The sequence below is a fragment of the Bombus bifarius genome, unplaced genomic scaffold, assembly GCF_011952205.1.
Source record: "Bombus bifarius isolate JDL3187 unplaced genomic scaffold, Bbif_JDL3187 scf7180000007970, whole genome shotgun sequence".
Classification (NCBI taxonomy): domain Eukaryota; kingdom Metazoa; phylum Arthropoda; class Insecta; order Hymenoptera; family Apidae; genus Bombus; species Bombus bifarius.
The window spans coordinates 1,680,696-1,703,212 of record NW_022884356.1 but is presented as its reverse complement, the minus strand read 5'-3'; the positions used below and the strand labels follow the sequence as shown (position 1 = coordinate 1,703,212).

The 22,517-nt window shown below is 36.1% G+C and overlaps 2 protein-coding genes across 6 annotated transcripts in view; both read right to left on the bottom strand.

Moving 5' to 3' along the window:
- Positions 1-226: 226 nt before the first annotated feature.
- On the bottom strand, positions 227-10,409 carry LOC117213155 (sodium-independent sulfate anion transporter). 2 transcript variants are annotated; one of them, XM_033458507.1, is made up of 11 exons: positions 9,726-10,409; positions 8,738-8,933; positions 6,697-6,917; positions 6,418-6,604; positions 6,083-6,247; positions 4,828-4,989; positions 3,504-3,644; positions 2,571-2,716; positions 1,792-1,965; positions 1,547-1,703; positions 227-1,429 (listed from the first exon to the last, which is right to left on the bottom strand). In XM_033458507.1, the coding sequence occupies exons 1-11, from the start codon at positions 9,951-9,953 to the stop codon at positions 1,236-1,238; spliced, it is 1,971 nt and encodes a 656-aa protein (XP_033314398.1). In that variant the 5' UTR covers positions 9,954-10,409; the 3' UTR covers positions 227-1,235. The 2 variants fall into 2 exon arrangements, with proteins under 2 accessions (XP_033314398.1, XP_033314406.1); XM_033458515.1 differs by lacking the exons at positions 8,738-8,933; positions 9,726-10,409 and adding an exon at positions 8,049-8,199.
- A 740-nt stretch (positions 10,410-11,149) lies between these two features.
- Positions 11,150-22,517, bottom strand: part of LOC117213205 — a 16,679-nt gene continuing 5,311 nt past the window's right edge. The window contains exons 1-12 of one of the 4 annotated variants that reach the window (XM_033458561.1): positions 22,009-22,310; positions 20,146-20,248; positions 16,632-16,723; positions 14,667-14,776; positions 14,189-14,311; positions 13,951-14,103; positions 13,679-13,857; positions 13,274-13,576; positions 13,017-13,207; positions 12,756-12,944; positions 12,196-12,252; positions 11,150-11,815 (exon numbers count right to left, since the gene is read on the bottom strand). In XM_033458561.1, the coding sequence (XP_033314452.1) occupies positions 11,582-11,815; positions 12,196-12,252; positions 12,756-12,944; positions 13,017-13,207; positions 13,274-13,576; positions 13,679-13,857; positions 13,951-14,103; positions 14,189-14,311; positions 14,667-14,776; positions 16,632-16,723; positions 20,146-20,239 (1,725 nt within the window). In that variant the 5' untranslated portion in view covers positions 20,240-20,248; positions 22,009-22,310 and the 3' untranslated portion in view covers positions 11,150-11,581. Of the gene's footprint in view, positions 11,816-12,195; positions 12,253-12,743; positions 12,945-13,016; positions 13,208-13,273; positions 13,577-13,678; positions 13,858-13,950; positions 14,104-14,188; positions 14,312-14,666; positions 14,777-16,631; positions 16,724-20,145; positions 20,249-22,008; positions 22,311-22,517 lie in introns of those variants that run through there. The other 3 variants (XM_033458582.1, XM_033458573.1, XM_033458564.1) reach the window with 3 other exon arrangements.

The following is a 22,517-nucleotide window of genomic DNA, read 5'->3' as shown; positions in this document are numbered from 1 at the left end:
AACTAATTTTCCCTTGTCAAGCCGTAGTAGACAATAGCCTTTAGAAATGATTCGGAAAACAGATGTTTGTTGGGTCTGAAGGACCTTAGCTAGCAAATTATTGGGATGTATGACGGGTCCTTAAGGATATTGAGGGTACGCCGTAAGGATGAGCGGACATCTGGTGTCCGTCTGGCCCGCGGTGTGTGGCCTGATCTAGGTAACGGGTCGCCCGACGTAACAGATCTCCACTGAATTATAATTTATTAGTGAATTAAATATCTCGAACATCCCAGTACAATATACAAAAAGATCACTAGTAGTTTGGCGGGAATTTTGAATTTTTATCGCAAAATATTTTACTTAATATTTTTAAACCACAGTTAACTGTGATAATTGAGGCAACGATAAATCTATTAGTTTAAATCAATGTGGGAATTTCATTATAACTGAATTTTTAATCAACGAAGCAATTATCAAAACATAAAACACACTACACACTTAAGGTCTATATTTTATTACGCTGATTTTCCATGTAATATATTATCTGCGAATCTGTTGTGCGATTTACTGTGTTGTCTCGCCGGTACAGTTTCGTGACATTGTATTCTTTAATCTCCTTTCAAGACGTACATACATATCTCAAATGTAATGATCGATACAATAGTAAATTAAAACTATTGTCCCATAATTAAAATCTTACCTATCATGGTCTTCCGAGTATTTTCATTCTCGATAAATTTTATTTTCATTCTTGACAAACGCAAACAGGTTTTCGATTCGTTCTTGCATACTCTTCGTGGTTATATCATTATCGTCACACTTTACACGCTTCATCGATATTATATTGTATTGTATTTGTATAATTGATTAGGTACGTAGCTGAATTTAAATATTCTTTTTCTTTCATAGATCTTCAAGCGATAAAAAGATGATAAAATAATAGCAATAATATAGTTATGCAATATAATTTGGACGAGCGACCTATTTCAACTTTGCTGTATCATTATCATTGTTATTACTACCAATATCATATCAGTAAGTTCAACAACAGAAAATGTTTCAGTATTAAGCAAGTTGATGATATTATCGAATTTTAAAACTGAAAGTTATATCAAATATGCGATATACATACATTAAAAGATGTTGGCACATCTTTAGCTAATTTCGCTTGATGTTCGTTTCATGTTAAAATTGTCGCGTTTGCAAGATATTAATGTAAATCAGGAAGTAACTAATTGTAAGAACGACATTTTTCATGTTTGTTTCGTTTCCTGCGAAGGCGTCAACATTAACGTAACTTCTCCGTCATCTCCAGAGTTTGTCACGAGTTTTGGAAGCGTTTCAGCACCTTTTTTATTATCATTGGCACACGTGAACGTTGCATGCCCTATCATGTTTTCTAAAAGTTGTTCTTTCACTTCATCTGCATTGTTTATCAAAAGACCGTCTAAAAAGTTTAATAAATACGTATACTCATTTATATAATCAATAAAATATAGTACATTTTTTTAAAGATACGCATAGTGATTTAATTAAGATACGTTAATAAAAATATCAAGCGTACCGTGAAAGATGGAAGATATTTTATCCTCTTCGTCGATAAAGTGAAAATGTTTATTGTTCGCGAAAGCTTCGAAGTTATTAAACGTCCTTAAAGAAACGTTCATGAACCATAACCTCTTCTTCTCGGCGTTGACATTCGCCGATATTATCTCAATACCCTGCGATCCAAGAGAAAACGCGATCTTTCTATCTGTTCTTTACAGATTAATGATAAATCAAATTAATTAAATTAATTCTCTCTATTACCTTGATCGCTGTATAGTCGATACTCCGCATTCTTTCACAATTGATAATAAATGGCACGTTATTTTCATCGTATTTGTGAATTATTTTCATCACTTTATTGCAAAAGTAATTTGCAGCTGGATAAAATAGTCCAGTGTCTGGTTTGAGTACTATATATTTGTTTCCAAGTTGCGTCTACAAAAGGGCAACGAAGGAAGCGTTTGATTTTTCACAAAAAGCATAGAAGTGTTAATCGTTTTTAAATGTTAATCGTCTTAAGATCGAAAGATGACGACGATACGGTGTAAAATTAATATAGTACAGGGTGTCTTAAAAAATATGGTATAACCGGTTATTTTATGATACACGCGAAGGTGAATTGAAAAAGCGTACAGCTTTTTCGTTTCAGATTTTATTTTCGAGACGATCGAGTTTGAAAATTTGTCGTGTATATTTGCATTTGATTAATTTTTCATCTAGCCCATCAGAGTGGAAAAAATTTGTTATTCAAAAACGGAATTTCCGATGAAAATATTTTATCGCATATTGTTTACTTATTTTTCTTTCGTAATATTTTTAGTAAAAATAATCTCTTGTCTGGTTATTTATTTTTCATGTATTCCTATTTAGTCGGCGGCTAGATGAGCGCGTGAGTATTCGACAAATTCTCAACATATTCCGTTTTGATACGAAATGCAAATACCGACCGAAGTTTGTGAAGCGTATTCGAGTCAATACCCGAGCAAAGATTCGTTGGCACTGATATTATGAGAACGTGATGGTACAATATTATCTTTTACCTTACATTGAATTACTTCGATTTTTGGCCTAGCAGGCGATCGAAGGAAGAATATTAAACTGAACAGAGCACCAACTAAGAGTCCTAATTCGACGCCAAATATCACGCTAACTAGAAATGTCACTATCGCTGCAACCGCGTCCCTTTCTGCAATCAAGTATAGAGAATTATTCAACGTCAAATACGAGAGGTTAATTCTGAAGAGTAACATGAACAAATGCAGATTAATATTTGACAAATGTCTTAGTATACGTTATTTTTATACTTATTATTGGACAGATATAAAAGGTATACAAAATTTGACTCGACTTTATTTGCTAAATATATATAAATATATATATATATTTATATTTATTAATATATATATATATATATTTAGCAAATAAATAATAATATATATATATATTTAGCAAATAAAGTCGAGTCAAATTTTGTATACCTTTTATATCTGTCCAATAATAAGTATAAAAATAAATAAATATATATATATATATATATATATATATATATATATATATATATATATTTATATCTCAAGTTAATGCAAACTTTTTAAAATCGATCTTTTTTTGTCATTCTATCAGCTTCTCTTAATATATCTTTTATTTTTATTAAAAATTTGAACGTATACGATCACGTAGTAAAATATTCTTCTATAGTTTACAATTAGAGGAGATTGAGAATTGAGGGTATCTGATATCGATCGAGTATCTTATCTTAATTTGTTTAAACACAAAATAAGGCATGAGTTCGCTTGGTAATTAATAAAGGATGTTCGTTTTTGCTTTATCTTCGAGTGTACAGGAAATTTTTATGCAAATACGATACTCGATAAGGAAAATATTTCGAGACTGAGAAAATATTTGAACTTCCCATTGTATTAATGTGACTTTAACGTAAATTTTTACTATATGTAAAAGTTACAACGACTCACTGCATCCTTTCCACAATAGACGTATTATCTTCAAGTCAATTATGAATATTACAGCGCTTATCAATACCGCTGCAAGAGTGGAACGCGGGATGTAATAAAAATATGGTGTCAAGAAACTCAATGCCAGTAACGTCATCATTCCTACAAAACATCCAATGTTATTATCCGCAACCATTTCTTAAAAAGAAATATATATTATGTAAGAAATATATATTAAGGATACGCGCAAGAGAAAATACAGTAGAATATTATTTATCCAAATTCCGTTTATCGAAACGAAATCTTTCTTAGTGTCTGACTAGGAGCTTCTGGCGGTTGAATCTACTTGCGTGAACGTGTAATGTAATATTATACGCGTATACAGGACAGAAAGAATGTATTTCCTCGCGTGAAAACGAGATGAATAAGACGATGAATGAAAAACGAGATGAACGATAGAATAAGATTTGGGAGACTGAAAAGGAAACACCCAACAGATCTCACAAAGGACATAACCTAACATACAAACACTCACCACAGGCTATATTACTATATCACTAAGCTATAATATTTTACCAAATGTCCTACTGGAAAAATTGTAAAAAGTAAATAAATAAATAAAAAAAAGAATAAGATTTTCCTCGTGTAGCCTTCTTTTCGACAAAATCAAGTTTGAAAGGTCAAGCATACTTGACCGTTGGCTAATTTCTCAGCGAATAAGAGCGAAGAATTGGTAGTGGCTTATTCTACATGTGAAAATAGGTCGAGATGGTGGAATAAGATTTTCTCGTTCGTAGCTTCGTTTTCAAGAAAGTAGAATTTGAAACTTGGAATGATCCTCGACGAAAAGACTAATTTTTGGACTTTTTAGGTAATTCTACAATATAATAGCAGTGGGAAACTGGATTCGCATAGTCAGAAAAATCGATATTACGAATGATTTATGTCTTGACTCTTGCAAGTTAGGACAGTTAATTGGCTGCGTAAAAGTTTTATCACGTTTACAAGAGTCACGTAATACAGTAAATATTTCGCTTAAAACATTTGAAACGTATTGTACTTTGGATCTTCCGGAGAAGAAGAAACGCGAACAGAGATCTGTCTGTTTTGTTTTCGGCTGTGAAATTTGTTGAATACGCGTGTCTCCAGGTTCGCTCTTGACTAAACGCGTTCAAATTCTATTTTCTCGAAAGAAGCGATAGTGGACAGAGTTTCGGTGAACTTTTATTATAGCTCCAATTCTATGAATTATTCGTTCTTCGATGAACACTGATAAATAGAGTTCTAGCATATTTTCTCTTCCAGCAATTTTCCATGTTGCTTCGTCTCGAAATGAGAATATTACCGACGTATATACCGGCCATAGGCGTCCTTACACCGCTGGCGGAAACTACGGCGCTTCTGGTGAACGCTCCGGCAGTTGGCATCGACGAAACGAAACTCCCGAATATATTGCACAAACCGAGCGTTAACATCTCTTGCGTCGCATTTACGCTGCTACCACTTGCTAAAAATACAAGCATCGTGTCGCCATCAATTACGTTCGTGTAACCTCGTGTAGTTCATTGATACGTGTAAACTATGAAATCTGTGGATCTGCGTACAAAACACGTGAACATTTCGAAATTTCTCTTACGAAGCGGTCTCTTTTATGTATTTCATGCTGGATGCATCGTTCCCAAATAATCTCCGAGTTCTTCGAGGTCGTTGACGATACGAGGCGAAGTTCTTAAATTGTAGTTTTTGCGAATTTATGCGAACAACGCGTCCAAAAATTTAATGCGAATTTGGAGGAGCCCCAGTCGTTTTCTCGTCGAAAATATTATTTCGCGTTACCGTATTACTCTATTTCTCGCTTTGTACTATACAATCAAAAATATCAAAAATATCTTCCCTTTTTTGCGACACTTTCGAAACAAATATCCTGTCATACTTTATACGGATCGTCGTGTTACGAGTGAATTTAAATGAATAGAATTTCTCTATATCGTAACTTTTGATATTAAACGGATATTAAAATATACGTCAGCTTATCTGCAGTCGAAATCACTATATACATTCGCGATCTACGACGATAGATACAAATCTGAAATCACTGAAAAGACGAATGGGATTTTCAGCGATGTATGTATGTACTAGGTTTAAGGTTAAGCCGCGCGATAACGCAGGTTTCTACACGTGGCAGATTTTTAAGCTTCCTTTTGTACTAGAACATCGAATAGTTTGCTCTAATAAATCATAAAAATTGGAGAATACATTTTTACACTATTCAAGGTCCTATAAAAAGCAATTCTAAGATCTTACGTTAAATGGTCATGTAAATCATGTTTATTGTTTCAGCCTGTACACTCGACTACCTGAAACATCGACACGCATCTCACAACGCGTCTTTACAAACATTTCAAACGAAGTATGAACAGCATATTAGTCATCCATAAATCAAATAATCACCCGCCACGTTACACGTATTCGATGAAACAAAACAAAAAAAAAAAAAGAAAAAAAAAAACTTCGTTTGTTCGATAAAAATTCGAAAATATATTCGCAACGACGTTTTTTGAATACAGATCCGCAAGATCTCGACGATTTATAGTGTTTACCGAATGCTTTAGCAATGGCTACGTTTGCCAACACCGAGACAAGAGGCAGTATGATTATGCCTGACCCTAAATGGGAGCACATGTCTAGAAACGTGTAGGTCTCGTTTCCAACCTGAGACGAGAACGGAGGTACAGAGAGCTTGGGAAGTCCTGACTGTATCTTTCCTTTAAATTAAAAATAAAAGTCAAAAGAAAATAACGAATATTTCTCGTAGAAATTTTCTTACGCGTTAAACGCGCTGTAATGATTATAACGAAGCGAAACGCCTGTGATGGCGTTTACTTCGTGTGGAGGATTAAAAAAGAAAGAAAATAAGAGAGAAGGAAACGCGAACCTGAAAGAATGAACGGCGAGGATCCTGTCTTCTCGAAATAAAAAGCTATCGTCGAAGCAATCAGGATGACCAAAGCGTTGCGACAGATGGAAAGAAACCACAAGAACTTCTTCAGCCACGTCTTTTTACGTTTCTCCTTTGATCGATCATTGTCTTTCCCGAAACAGCAGTCCATGTCTTTCAGTTGCTAGATGATAGAAACACGAGATAGATGGTTAAATCGAAAGGCAATTTATTCCCATATTTATTTCCGTAATGCGGTATCTTGAAGGGACTTACTCTGAAAAACAGAAGGAACGCTATACTGCAAATTCCAAGGAGAAAATCTGGCATTCGTACGTTTTGCACGTTTTGAAATATCTTGCTCAGATTGTCGACAATACTGTGCGCTTTGAACTTCAATCCTAATAGCCCTTGCAATTGCGATACGATTATAATAATTGAAGTAGCCGAAGTGAAGCCTGACGTGACTGGCATCGATATAAAATCTACCAGAAAGCCTGTATAAAGAATTTCATCGTTTAAAAAAATATTATTACGAATGAGAGCGAACGATGGTACGAACATAAAATAACGCATCATTGGGATACGTTCAGACGCAAAAACAAAGTGGAACGTTAATTTACTGTTTGTAATATTTTTAGATATTATTTTAGAGTAAACGTTCATTTTATTTATCGTGCTATTGTATCGTTAACGTTCATTTTATTTATCGTGCTATTGTATCGTTAACGTTCTCGTTCAAATGCCATACCTAACCTTGTATTTTTGCCGATTTTTATGCATTTACTAGAGATTTAAAGAATGCAAAAATATATAAAATATCCGATCTACGGTACTTGTTGTAATATTTAACAACCGATACGAATATTCGCTTGGCCTCTGTTTCTTTAATTGTACTACCAAGAGCATGAACGAGCATAAATATCCGCGGAATATCGATATTCCTGTGTATACATAGGATAGAAACCGAAAGATAGAAGTTAGAGTTCGAACGAATTGCTACGAACACTAGCCTCCTCTGTTGAATCAGAACAATAATCGCTGTCAGGAGCGTAACTCGATTTACGAGAGAAGAGGTTAAGAGAAAAAGCGATTTGTGCGCGTACTATACGTAATACGTGCATGGTATTTTGTCGAAAACACGCGAGGGAAGCTTAAAAAGAATATCAACGCGCAACAAGTGTGTATTTATAGTAGCAATTAGTTAAGATCGTTGTATCAACAATTAGTCAAGATATGGAAAAAAGAGTATGTCTGTTTGCACTGCGAGTATTCTCATTTTCGGCTTAGTTACTTCTACATTCCGGAGATTTGCTAATTTCACGTATCAAGAAATGTGTCTTCCACAGATAATTCCTCGTGATTTATCTTTCTTAGACAATTGTTTACTTAGTCTTAGAATCGATTTAAGCGAGTCTTAATCTTGGATTTCCTATTAACTGCTTGAAAATATTATCTTCATTCTACGAAAGAACCGATTTATATCATAGTTTATTATTTTATTATTGCTTGTCGCATCGTATTAAGCCGATATATAATAATAAAACTAATTATCGTACCGAGTTTAAGACGTAGCGATTCAGAAAACTTGAGAAATAGAAGCAATTAAAGATATTTGTTGATATCACCTGCTGTCGACAGTTCGATATTTTCAACAATGGAAAATTTACGAACGTAAATCGACTGCTCAGTTTTATCGGCTCGATGTAAAAATTTGGCAGCTCCAAATTTTGCTGACAACGATGAAAGCAACGATAAATAGACAACTCTGATAATTTGAACACCGAGATACTAGGAATTTTTTGGACGTAAAACTAGTTAGTTTCGGTCCTATCCGTTTCCTCTGCCGATTTACACTTCTTTTTATGTCATAGAATAATTTATCGAGATCTGGAACTGATTTGTCTTTGCATCGAGCCCTTCAACTGCCATCGTACGTAATACTCGATGAAGCCGAAAGTATTTTACGAGAATACAGGAGGCAATTCGTTAGGCGAATATTTTACAATTATCTTTGTATTGTCTTTGTATTCTATCGATCGAGAAAAGTACAAACGAGAGATTTTACCAATAATGCCGTATATTTTATGAATGAAACGCTTGTTTCAGCTACGCGTATGCGTATGTACACGTACAGATTTTCATTTATCTGTCTCGGATCAACGAGTATTCTATGGTTTTTAACCTCTTTCGCGCAGTGTTTCAGAGATCCATCGTTCCACTCTTTTCGCATCTGAGAGCATTCCTTTGTATTGTCGAAGCAATTACTCTCTTGGAGTGGTTGAACGTTTCTGAAAATTATTTTGTCGATACGAGCCTAAACGTAGCAGGCCCATCAGCAATTCTACGCATCCAGCAAGAAAACAAAAGAGCACGATAAAATCCACTGGCATGTTTCTTGTATATTCGAAGGTAAGTAGCGACATCAAGGACGAAGGACCAATCGATACTTCTTTGATCGTTCCCAAAAAGATGTAGACAAAGTTGCCCATTAGACACGAATAAAGACCATACTGCAAAGAATTGGACGCTTTATAATTTGTACGTTTATGTGATCGAACGCGGCAAGTATGAAGAGTAAACAGTAATGAATTAACATCGGGCGTAATCGTTGTGTTTCTGTCTGTCCAGAATAATCTCGCAGATGGTTTTAGAAAATATGGCTCTTGCGTAAATTCACGTGCGAGGTATGTAACACTTTCTGCTAGGGTTCTAGTTTTCGTTGAAAATTATCCGTTTCACGTTACCTCGAAAACGGAATTTATGATTCTATGATTTTCTTGACTGTCTCCACGAGCGAACTCTTCAAATTTTTACCGTTTCGTATATTACAGGTTCCCATCGGAATTCTAATGACACGTAACCAAGAAAAAGGTAACAAACGCGAGAAATCAAAGTCGAACGATTCGAGCGAGTGAAAACTGAGTATCGACGATATGAAAACCTTATAGATCGGCGATAACTATCTTTTGCTTCTAAGAATCTGAAGATTGGAATCACGACAGCCATAGAAAAGTAATTCGCAACTTCTTCGATTCCGGCTGTTTAAAATAAAAAGTTACACATTTTCTCCTATTATTTAGCCCATAATTCATTACCATTGTTCCTTCGAAAGGTGCGAGAGAAATGTTCGAATACCTCGGTATTGATGGGCGAATCATCGTCGATGGGACGAACAAGATAAGATGTAAATAATAGTAAACAACAATATATTCAAGCAATGGCGCGATATGATAACTAGATAGGGGTGAGAAGGAAGAAAATTTCTCGATCGACCAAGTAAGGAGTAAAGAGTAAAAATATACCTGAGCAGTTAAACCTGCGAGTGCAGCGTATGCTATACTTTGAGGGATCAAGGTTAATCCTAGGGAAAATCCAGCTACGAGATCCGAAACGGCATCCAAACGAGAGTATTTTGGCAACCAATGTATTATCGTTATGTACTTGACTATCGAGCAGCTCGATTTGCTATTGTCCTTCTTAGACGTCGGAAGTTCCTCCAACGGGATAGACTCTTTCGTGGTAGCAGGCATTTCTTTGCGCGAAGAATCAGAATTCTCGAAAATATTCGCCGATGATACCGATGATGCTTAACACTGCCAGTTAAATTATTCGGGTTTGTACGTTCGATCACTTCACAGCAACATTAGAATTGTATTGGAAGGGAAAAGGCAAAGCAGTTGACTCGAAGAAGCCGTGTTACGCACTGATCGTGCACCTCGCGGCATTTATGTTCATACATTGCGAGCGTAAACGCGGTTCTACCTCCCTATCAGCATATTTTCATCGCTTCTAAATTGTTATCATTTGATGTGTCTCCCGTTAAATCTTAAGGCAAACATCTGGCGCCAACGAAATTCCCATCTTCGCGCGATTCTATAATTGTTAAGTAACACTCGGCTCACGTGCGTTACTTGTTGATATATTGATAAAAATCACCAATTAAGGACAAAAGCGTTGGGTCATGACCAATCTTATATGGCGGAGAGACTCGCGTACTCTATACTCCACGTCTCTGTGTTTAACGACGACGGGGTGTTTACGTCCGAGCAAATTAGGTAGAACGTGTTAATTCGCCTACGCGTTCCACGCAAATTTGCTGGAGATCAACAAGGAAAATTGGAAGAATCGGGAGAAAAAGTGATTCGGTGCCAACGTTTTAATGCGTTGTTAGTTCACGGTTTCGTAGTGCGAATTAGGATATTCCTGGCGTTCTCTGGTTAAGACGCGAGTAACTTGGATCAGTGGCTTACGCCACTCGCCACATAATCATGTGTATATGTATGTTTACGTTTAGAAAGGTATAATGTATTTCAATGAAAATTAATGCTTGAAATGAAAGTGCTTTTACATGCACCTTTTTTATTATTCAAATGCGTATGTGTACGTAGGTTTAGTGTATTAGAGAGTATCATCGAGTTAACGTTGCGTTTCATTTGCAATTTTATTTTGCTTTGTTCTTATTTTTTTTTTTTGTTTGATCAGTTTATATGATTGTTTTTAATATCGTAATTACGAAAGGAAGGTTTAAGGATGTGGTCGATATTTATCTTGTCACTGTCTCTTGCTTTACTGCGATGTATGAATTTGATGAAGTTTGAAAGGATTTAAAGTATTCAAAGTGACATGCTGTTTCTTTTTATTCATTACGGAGACCCTTACTGGCTCTCTGATTTATGCATTGAGCTTTGGTAAAGTATCCATTAATATCGTAATATTTTATGCTTTAATAGAATATCTTAGCTACTTTATTTACGTTGTTCGATAATTTTGCATTTGCGTAACTTTCGTTTCGCTGCTTGATCCGTGTCCAATGCAGTTTAACGTCAATTACGTCGGTTTTAGTTACAGATGTAAGTTAAGTAGGACAATAAGGTCGTTTCAACGAGAAAAATTTCATTTTGCGCGAAGAAAGTAGGTGAAAGTAATGGGGAGCTATAATTTTCGATAATGGTAATATAATTATAATAATAGTAATAATAATATTATTAAATGACAACAATTACTAATAATAATTATAATAATATGCTATATTCAGATAATTTCAGTAAAATCTCTATGTAAAAATTCAATTATAACACAATTAATCTGTTTACCGATAGCATCGTATTTTGGAATTTAACAATATTTCTTATTAATGCGAGTCGAATTGCGAGTCACGTTAACGCAACTTCTTATTAACCTGATCGATTTGTTCGTCGATCCTCTCCGACGTTCCGCGAAACTTGTTTGGTTCCGGCCCAATCATTTGTATAAGTTGCGGTACATCTTGGCCGCTGATCTGCGTAAAACGTGCCAATGACTTCATGCACGCGTACAACTGTTCCTCAGCAGGGCTGCCATTGAAATATTGTAACAGTGCCATTGTCAATTCTACAGCGACGTCATCGAACACCTATACATTTCATAAAAAGAAAGACGATTAAAATGAAATCACGATTGTTTAATTACACATCGAAGACTGCAAAACAACAGATAGAAAATGCTGAACAATAAAAAAAAAGCTGCACTTCCTCGCTCTTCGAAAAGGATAGATACAAATAAATTAATATCCGAACTGACGCTGCTTTCTTTGGTTATTCGATGTATGTATAATGCAAAATTAAATTGACGATGATGACGACGACGATGGCGATGAATGTACGGTTATTTAAATCATATTATTGCTACTGATAAAATGTGCATTCGCAGTTCATGGATATGAAATCGTAAATTTGTGATGGACGACTTACCGTAACGTGCGGTTAAATTATACATACATGTTCGGACAAGTACCTTAGAAATGCTGCCTTTTGGTAAAAGTCGCCGCAGATTTTTGCTTTTGTTCATTTTCTGAAAACACAGTATCCGGTCTCTCGATAGGTATCCATTAATTCCAACTGCATCGCAACATTGTATACATGTATACAAATACAAACGAGCAACGAGAAAACGTATTTATATATTACTTGAATCATAGCTATTTATAATAGGGAATCGTTTTTGGGATGATATCGTTGCTCGTCCGTGAATCAGTTACCAAATTTGATACATGGTTAAAGTACCTCTCACGGTTTAATACCTTTATAAGTACAGCTAATTTATTAATAAAGGCAGCACTTCTATTCGCGAGAAAGAAAGCGTCACTTTGTTTGTTGGATTAGTTAAAAAGTGATAGTAAAAGCGTTCGTTATGCGACACTGCAAACTACACGTTATTTTATCTTAGAATTGCGCGCTGAAGAATTAGATTTTCTTTCTCTCTGTTTCTCTTTTCACGCTGAATATTAGATGTGTAATTAAAACGAAACAGGAAATTGTTAATTGGATAGGAAGGATACAGACCACAGTTTTTACCTCCTTGCAGGCAAGATTGTGAATAATAGCGGCACCACGAATTTGCAAGTCAACCGAATTGGAAAGCAACGAATGCACTGCAACTTTCGTCGTTACCCTTATGTTACTGATATTTTGAGTTTGATGTTGCCATTCCGATATATACAACAACCATTCTGAACTACTAAGGTTTTCGAACATGTTTGCCAACTATAATGTATAATTGAAAATTAAAAATTCGTTAAATTTATCGATGCACACAGACGATTCTAATTTGCTTACAAATTGTGCAAGAGGAAGCTGTTCTTCAGCAGGATGACGATCGATATCAAAAGCGTAATTCATAATTATATGTTCCCTTCTGTCCTGATGCAATAGTAAGATTACGTCGTCCTTTAACGCAGCAACCGAGAGTATGTTCAATAATTTCACCCTTGCGTCACTTGCCAGAGCTTTATCATACAGTATTCGTCCTAAATACACAAATTGTCTTTGATACATACTCTTACAACGAAGAACATCGTTTTTCGTCGTCTTACCTACGAAATTTAAAAAGTTGTCTCCGAGTGCCCAAGAACCCTCGTTCTCCAAGACGTATTGTCGAAGCTCATCCATGCACACGCGATCCTCTTCGTTCAATTTCCCGTCCAGCAACTTCACTAACGTCTGGTACTCTTCTTTGATGTCCACTGAGTCCTTAAACACGATGGGAGGATCTCGATGACGTTTCCTTTCTTCCAGTTCCTTTTTCTCTTCTTCCTCCATCTGCATCACTCGCTCCGATGGTAGCACCTCCGTGCTCTCGCCGTTCGAAGCTTGCATTTCGCTCAGACTTATAGCACCTAAATTCGTATGAAGACAGTATACCGATAAAGAGAAAAAGTAAACAAAATATACAAGACAGTTAAGAGATACGTGTATCTTATTTTACGAAATCGATGTACTTTCACTTTCCGCCATGTGTGTACAATTACTGGGTCCGGTACTATTGCTATCGCTCGCACCGCTATCCTTGCTTCCTTTTTGCTTCTTCTCCTTCTTCTTCTTTTTTTTCTTTCTATCTTTCTTCGCGAGTTTCTCGTTGATCTCGTTTCTCCTTTCTTCTAGCGCGATTGAATTTAATCTGCCATAATAGTTACATCGTACTTAAAGACGGTCACAAAAAGAAAAGAAAAGAAAGGAAAACCAATAAACGAGACGCGAAAAGCGTTTTTACCTTGCTTCTTCGATAGCCTCATTTAAAAGTTGAAATTCCGGCGAAACCTCTCTATGATTTCTTGGTTCAAGGAATGTTGGATCAACTATAAATGCTCTACTCGCGCTACTACACAAACCTTCTATGAGTCCTCCAATCTGTTGTCCAATCGGTCTAAAACAATTTAAATTTTAATAAGAGACGAACATTAAGAGAAAAAGAAAGGAAAGTATCAAATTTAACTGATAATCATTCGTACGTTCGTAGTATTTCCTCCGGCAGATCTAGGATGTACTTGGGAATATCTTGACCCACTAGAAAATTACTGACTTCGTTTGTGAAGCTGTTGCAGTTATGTTTGAAGAGGTTGTAAGTACCCGGGCTGCAATTTAACGACAAATAACAATCACAGTAAATATAAATGTAAATACAAAATCATAAATAGCAGCTCGCAAAACTGTGTAATCATAAGATTTTCTTTTAAACTCGAAGGTAATAAACATTCTAATCTTAATTAACGATATAATGATATAAAATGAACGCTATTTGTTATTTGTATTTATACCGTAGTTATGCTGCATTTGTAGTTATACTGTATTTAATTATTTGCAAGATTGTAAAATTAATCAGACAACGTAATAAATAATAAATTAATTTGTCTTATTTCTTATTCTTATTGATGAGATTTATTTAAATTTTCGGACGCCTAGATTCTAGTTTATTCGATGATAACTCACGCGAACGTAGACACTCCCAAGCCGTTTATGTATTCGAAGAAGACAGAATATGGCAGATATGTTTCGCCGATTCTTTCCACTTTGTGCGGCTCCCCTAACACTGTGCCACCCTGAAATAGAGAGCGAAATTAACCGCGTGCGATGGCTGATGAACAAAAAATTGGTGAAAAACGCGTCAATGTCAATTTTCCGACAGCCGGCTCAGCGGTGAGTGTGCTTCCACCCCCTCCGGCATTAGCGTGCACGTAATTTTAGAAGCACGACAAACTTGCGCTTCCCTGTAAGAAACGCTTAAAATAACCGCCCACGGCTAGTGTATCGGTGTTGCATTCTGTAGCAGAACGTAGGAAAGAATGTGCCAAATAAAAGAGAGAAAAAAGAGAACGGGAGACGCCGAAAGTGGCGCAAAGAGGAAGATCAACAGGAAGCGACGCCTCTCGAAGAAATTTCATAATCGAACGAAATTCAACGAATGGATATTGAAACGAACCTAACGTATGTACGTGGATCGTCACGAGATATCCGTACGTCGTATAACTATCCAAGTAATTACAAATACATATGTACAATTGTTAAAGCGAGTGGAAAATAAAAATAAAAATATCACGATTGACACGAAGAAAACGATCAATTGGAAATTAAGTTATCCGAGTTACCAACAAACGCGTATGATAACAATCACCGTAAATAGTACAACACTGGAGTTTGCTTTCGTTGGAAGCATACTAAAACTATTTTGCACCTAGTCGAGTCGTGCGAGAAGAACGATGTCACGTCTGATGGAGAGACAGAAACGGAAGATCAAAGAGACACCGGAATCGGTAAGAGCGCGATGAACCGTTTTCTCGTCAAGGAACCACTCGAATACGTACTGGCGTCGCGGCACCTCGAGATTCGACGCCACGCAGCCGGCAACCGTAACTCAAGATAAACGAACGATATTCGAGTTCGCATGGCAGGCAGCGCGCACGCTCTTCGTCGTCGCTGTTTTCGGTTTGCTTTTACTTATGACGTCGCGTCTACTGTGCACATCAAACAACACCTGCCAGCTGATCGTCTACCGCAGTAACGGTCGCGTCGATCTTAACGACGGTCAAGTAGCTCGTTCGTTCGTTCGTTCGTTCGTTCGGTCGTTCAGCAGTGAAGCAAAACGATGCGCGATGAACGACGAACGACGAGAAACGAGCGGGCAACGATGCGCGATCGAACCTTGGGAGACGTTAAACTTGATCTTAGATAATCGATCTATCTTCGAATCGTTTGTCTTGCATCTAACTTCTCGATCACATTTGCGCGACTTACAGTTAGTTTCCAACACTCAACGAACTTCACGCACTCGATTCCAATCTCTTCCAATCTCGGTTTGAGAAATTTGAATTTGAAAACATGGCTCGTTTCAAGTACGTGTGGATCCGTTGCTAAATATAGATGGTGGAAACCCGAGGCTTTCACGAGATGCTAGCATTTTTTTGTTTTCGCGCGCTGAGAGATCGACGAGCAGCGTTATACACGACTACGAGCAGAAGATTTAACGGATCGATTCTGCTGAGCCGAGAAGAGACTTACCGATAGCTTTCGCCTTCGTAAAATCTAGACGATAGGGCCATGGGATGGAAAGAGCCATGAGAAAGAGAGAGGAGTGAAAGAGAGCGAGGTAAAGCTCGAGGGAATTATTTTTAGGTTCAACCAGACCAAATTTAGTACCCACTCCGTGTCTAGCGTATCGTATGGCCAGAATGACTCGTCACTACTACTAGCGCGTGGCCCGATAGGTCACCATTTCGACGATGGAGAGATGCATTTCGAGTAACTTAACGCTTAATCGTTCATATCGTACACGTGGATATTTATCGATCAATTGATAATATTTTTATTTACACGTCGCTTCAAGACGCTTCAAAACGTCCTTGTTTTCTTTCTTTTTCCTTTGTAAATAATTCTATGATTATACAGAGATATACTCACGGGCCGAGCAGTTTGAATTCCAGATGGGCCGAAGAAGTATTCTCTTCCGTAAGCAACGATCGCCGTGTGCCATATACCCTCTACATGTTGACCTACGCGTGGATAACAATGCTTTCTATTATCAGTATTCACTTATCGATTATATAATTTATCTTAACGTATTCGGTTTTCTACGAACGAATGAATTTTGTTTTAAATATGCATGCAAATTATCTCAGTATCTTTAGCGCTGATCGAATTTTTACTAGCATCTATGCCAAACTCCGACGCTTTGCAGATTTCTCTGTGCGTAATGTACGCCTATGTTATAGAATTCTCCATCTGCGCTTTGCACGTGAATTATTCTAAGAAGCTTCTCCATAAGATTTCGTGACTTTTCATTTATAAAATTATTTATGGACGTCGCGATATCGTTCGTCGACTTGGATGCAAAATTTACGCAGTGGACGCGTTAGGTGGACAGTTAGAACATTAGAAGTCTTGCATTGCGAATGTTTGGAATGGCCTAGTTATGCTAATATTACATCGGAATTAGTACAGTCGTATTTTGATAATTTTAGCACGGGTCTCGTTGAGATCTCCGACACGAATTTCATACACAATGTTTTTACCGGGAACAGTTCACCAACACCGAACTTCATGGACGACAATTTTCACCAAAAACAGCTATAATCGACGACGGGTATTAACCGATAACAATAATGATGGAGATACGTCTTCCCTAGGTGAACAAAGCTAGAACGCAGACTGATGTAATACTCTAATACAGTAATATTCTAAACCGAACTCGTACTTTGCTCGGGCTTGCTGTAAACAATTGGTTAAACTCTGTATGAATCATTGCTGTTGTATTGTTATTATTATTACCGGTTAAAGCATTCGTCGATCGAGTCTGGTATCGGTGAATCGTTATCGCTAAAAACAGTGCTGCTGAATACATATCTAGAAAAGCCATACATGCAACGACGGATCAAATACGTATAAGTATTATAAAATGTGATAACATAGGAAACAGTTTTAAGAGTCTTTTTTACTATAATATGCCTCAGGAACGAGAAAGATTATATTAAGAAAATAAATATTATAGAAAAGAAAATATTAATCGTTATTTTAATTTACGTGCTGCACAAAGTTAGTTGTATCAGGGACAGAATTTACGATATCAGTTACATCGATGCAAAGATACTTGTGTTTTGGCATCGATATGGCCAAGTGAACTCGTAGATCGCGGTAAATAATACTGCTCAAGGACCAACGAACTCTTCGTGCGATACGATAATATCGCGCCAAGTCCTTGCCGCATAAATTCGCTTCGTAAAAGTACAATCTCAGTTTGCTTGGACGAGGTTCGGGCTCGTAATCGTCGGCTCGAGTCTCCTTCGACCTAGTTTCTCATCGCGGGAATAGCTAAGCACATCCGCGATTATCTTATTGCAACGCGTTTCTGGGAGGGTCGTCGTGGTGAAATAACCGCGAGAAATAGCTGCTACAGCCGTCCGGCTCGACAATTCACCACTTTCAGAGATTATGCAACATTCCGCCGATCCTAACTAATTCTCATTGACTTTCCGTTAATTTAAGAACAAACTTCCAATACGTTAAATACAGTTAAACGAAGTATATTTCTTTGAAATTATTACGTAACACTGATATTTCGTTTATGTCAAATACAAAGAGAAACAAACTCTATTTCATAACATAGTAGCCTACAAACCTATCGCGATAAATATGAAAAATATTTAATAGTTCGTTTAACTCTAGCTCAATTAATTATTCTGGAGTTTCGGTAAGTATCGAAGAAATTCAAAGAACGAAATATAGTACGAAAATATGAACATATTTCTGATCCATAACTGCGATACGTTTACACATCTATTGACTAACAAAAGAGAAATAAATTGCAAAATGAATTTCGTTTCATTGTGCGCTCTTTTAGTCGATTTAACGAACATCGTTATTCTCCTTTGTTGTTATTCCGTATTGTCTGGCCTCCGTTTTATTATTTTCACGGTACATCTGCAACACGTAACGTTAAACATTCTTCATTCCCGCTTTCAGTCCCTGAACTTCGTTCTTATGATTCGTTTTCCAGTACTCTGCGTAGATAAGACTACAAACCGCGTATTTATTTGTTTGTAAGGAGAATCGCGTGCAGTGTGAAATACCAAGCTCGCGAACAATTACAAGTAGTGGCTTCTGAAAATAGATCCGCAAGCTCGGCGACTAATCGTGAGTGGCGAACGAACCTTGGATACATGACGTAAACGCCTCGCGGAGACACGTGTGCGTATGTTGTATTTTACAACTTTTCCGTGGAATTTCGTTCGAATCGAGCGCTTTCTCCCTTCCTTCTTCTCGTTACTTCCGCATTGTACCGCAACATGCGCCCAAATTTTCTTCAAATAGATTCTTTGAGCTTTCTGTTTCACCTTACTTTCCATTGATAATTCCTCATTGGATATTACATCTTATCGTTAGCCTCATCAAGATATGAGATTGTGCGACAATAAGAAGATTGTTTGTAATATGACACGAACTTAATTTTACTGAAAAATAATGAATAATGAACGATCATAATTTATGAGAATAGAACAGTTAGCAAAAGAAATAATAAAATAACGAGGAAAATAATGAGAGGTAATAGGCGTACAAATTTGAAAACAACGAGGATGTTGACTATAAATGTTCTCACAGCGCTGTGTTCAGTATCCCAAATTTAGAATAAATTAAGATCACACGAAACAACAAATCTAATGACGGTCCCAATGACGAACACGTCTGTGCCAAGTTACCTTTGCCCTACGATTCGTTTCATTTCTATGATTGTTCCTCTTTAAATTGCTTCGATTCCTAAGATTGCACGGTGCAGTTTTTAATTCCTCTATTCTAAGATAACTTTTGGCGTATTTGTCGAATTTGCTTTAATCGTTTATTCGTTATTAATAACCCAACTATAAAGGAAATTTGTAGTTTTTTAGAATATGGAGCTCATTTCAAGTTTAATACTCTTTACTGGAAACAAAATAAAAGTTTTAATTATTGCAATTATTAAACTAATAGAATACTTATACTACTGTCATTTTATAAAATTCACAAGTCACGTGTTAATAACACAAAATATTTTCATAATCGTTAATTGTTAGTTTTCCTAAGCAATATTTTCATTCATGGATTATTCATTGAAGAATCATTGACAATAAATTATTCATCAATTTTGTCATCGGTTACATCATTCGGTTGTGATCCGTGTGTATTTTTAATAAATAGAGAATTGGATTTTGCGCATGTCGTTTTTTATATTTATGACTCAAAAATACCCAGTTGTTCCTGTTTACCTCGCACGAACTAGAAGAAGACGCTGAAATGTACCTTTAAATAACGCACAACACGGCCTAGGTGGTACGAACGAGGCCAGTAATTCATATTTTTCTTGGTAATAATCATTCATCATTTTGTTACATTTCGATGCCAAAACACCATGCATCACACTTGTCTAAGAGATATTTTAATTTACCGATGACGAGTCTAGACATCATAGAGGCGATGCCCTTTGTAAGGTCATAGATATATAGTTCCACGGTTGTCTTCACATCTTCCGCGTTTTCCATCTTGCCTAACTGTAACAGAAATGGATAAAAATACTCATTTCGAACAAACGAGATTTCATTAAAAAAAAATATCTAATAAATAATTTCAATATCAGCAAGTACATAAAGAAGTACGTACAAATTCTTTATCTAACTCTGTTGTTCTCCTTACTTCGTCTTCATGTTTGTATCTTTCCAGATATCTTCCTTTTTTGGAATACTTTATTCAGAAAACACGTAGAATACACAAGAAGTAGTAACATTACATTGAATACTAAAATCAAATATTTAAAAGCTAGCTATATTTTAATAACTTCTATTGAAATATAACGTTAATTTCGAATCACACAGAAATGAGAAGAACGGCAGAGTTAATAATAATCAGATTGCAGATTTGTATGCATTTATGCGAAATTCAAAGATGCAGAAATACATTAAATGTGAAACAAATCTCTATCTAAATTCTATTTCTTTACTTGTATTTATAAAAATATAAATTTACACAAAAGTCTGCGACCAGCAATAATTATTTCATAGATTGTTCGATCGGTATATATTTCCCGCGTAAACTTTCGTATCATTGATAAGATCATATCGTATCTTATGATCGAGAATGTGCTATCACGTCAAACAAATGAAAATCGAATCTGATTGGTCAGTACAAAATCACCGACCAATCAAAAAAACCATCTAATTAAATCGACGCTTCAGCTTTTGTCACAGTCGAGTGAGAAAAGTCATGGTCGTGAACGAGTCTCGTAAATCGCTGAACGTCGAACATTATTTAAACCTTCCTGCACGTATCTTCTTATACTCGCTCTAATGGATGTAACAAGTACAAAACGTACTTAAATATGTATATTGATTGCCCTATAGAACTGAAGTCATTCACTTTGATAGACAAGTTTAGAAGCCTTGTTTCGCGGCTGACACTTTTCTCATCCCGCATTAGATGGAGCGCACAGTGTGCGCAAGATCAATTCACATCTACACTACCGGCTAAAAATATTAGACCACCTGATCTTATTGTTATTTTTCACGACCGATATAACATACGTAAATCTATGGCGATATTTATTCATTTATATGTAAATTTTGTAATAAAAGCTTGTTGGCAAGTTACTATCCGATAGCTAACGTACAGTTCTTAATACGCTAGAAATAATTTTTCATATTCCTATTTTTCATATTCGTACATAAAAAAGTATACTTAATGCTGTTTTAAGCCATATTTATTGCAGTAATATATTCGAATACAATACTCAATAAGGAATTTATTTATAATAATTTGATAGTTCCTATCAGAAATATATATATATATATCCGATGAATGGATAGTGAAATTATAAAAATAGAGAGATTTTAATCACGTACTTTTCATGCTCGATGATTACACATAATAGATTCAATATATCATCATCCTGAGATGAATCAGCAATACATGACGGACTGGCATGAACACGTTTAAACTCATTGATTACGCGGCTTTTACAAACGCGGTATTCTTTCAAGATCCTCACATATATATGATAAACAAAACACTGTTAAAAGTTTGATCAAATACGTGTATCTATACTATTTAAAATTTCCACACATTTCTAACGCAAATTATCTACATCTCTATATCATACATCATACAAAACACAAATGTAAAGCTAAAAATACACGTTTAAAAGCTAAATTAAATATAAGCTTAAAAATAACTAGATGAAATTTGAACGAACTATAGGGTTAACTAATAAGCGAGAATCTAAGTAAAGAAACTAGAAAGCGATTAAAAAATGTCTTACCTATCTTCTTGTTTTCATTCACGATATTTCATTGACGATAATCTACTAACAGGTGGATAGATTATCAGGATAATGTCAACTAGGGATAATAGAAAGGTAATCGATCAAAGGAGTAAAAGGTAGGATCACTTGACGTTGGTACGTCAAAATGATCCAACCAAAATTGGTATTGGATGATGATACAGCACAAATGAGATGTACACCTCCTGCTTGGTAGCTACTGGCTAGCAAATGCAACTGATCGCGGCGAAATGTTCGCCAGAGTTACAGACCAGTGTGGAGACACGGCGCGGTAGTCGTACTTGCCAGGAAGAAACGGTAAAGAGGTAAGAGGGTCATCGCGCGAAGGCAGCGCCTGCCTACCGGCATCACGGCCAATAACACAATACATTAATACTCCAAAAGTCGCATTTTAACACATTGGTTGACTGCCACACACAGTTTTATATATTTTTCACTGACAGTCACAATAGATTGAAATATACTATACCATAAAAAATAATTTTTGT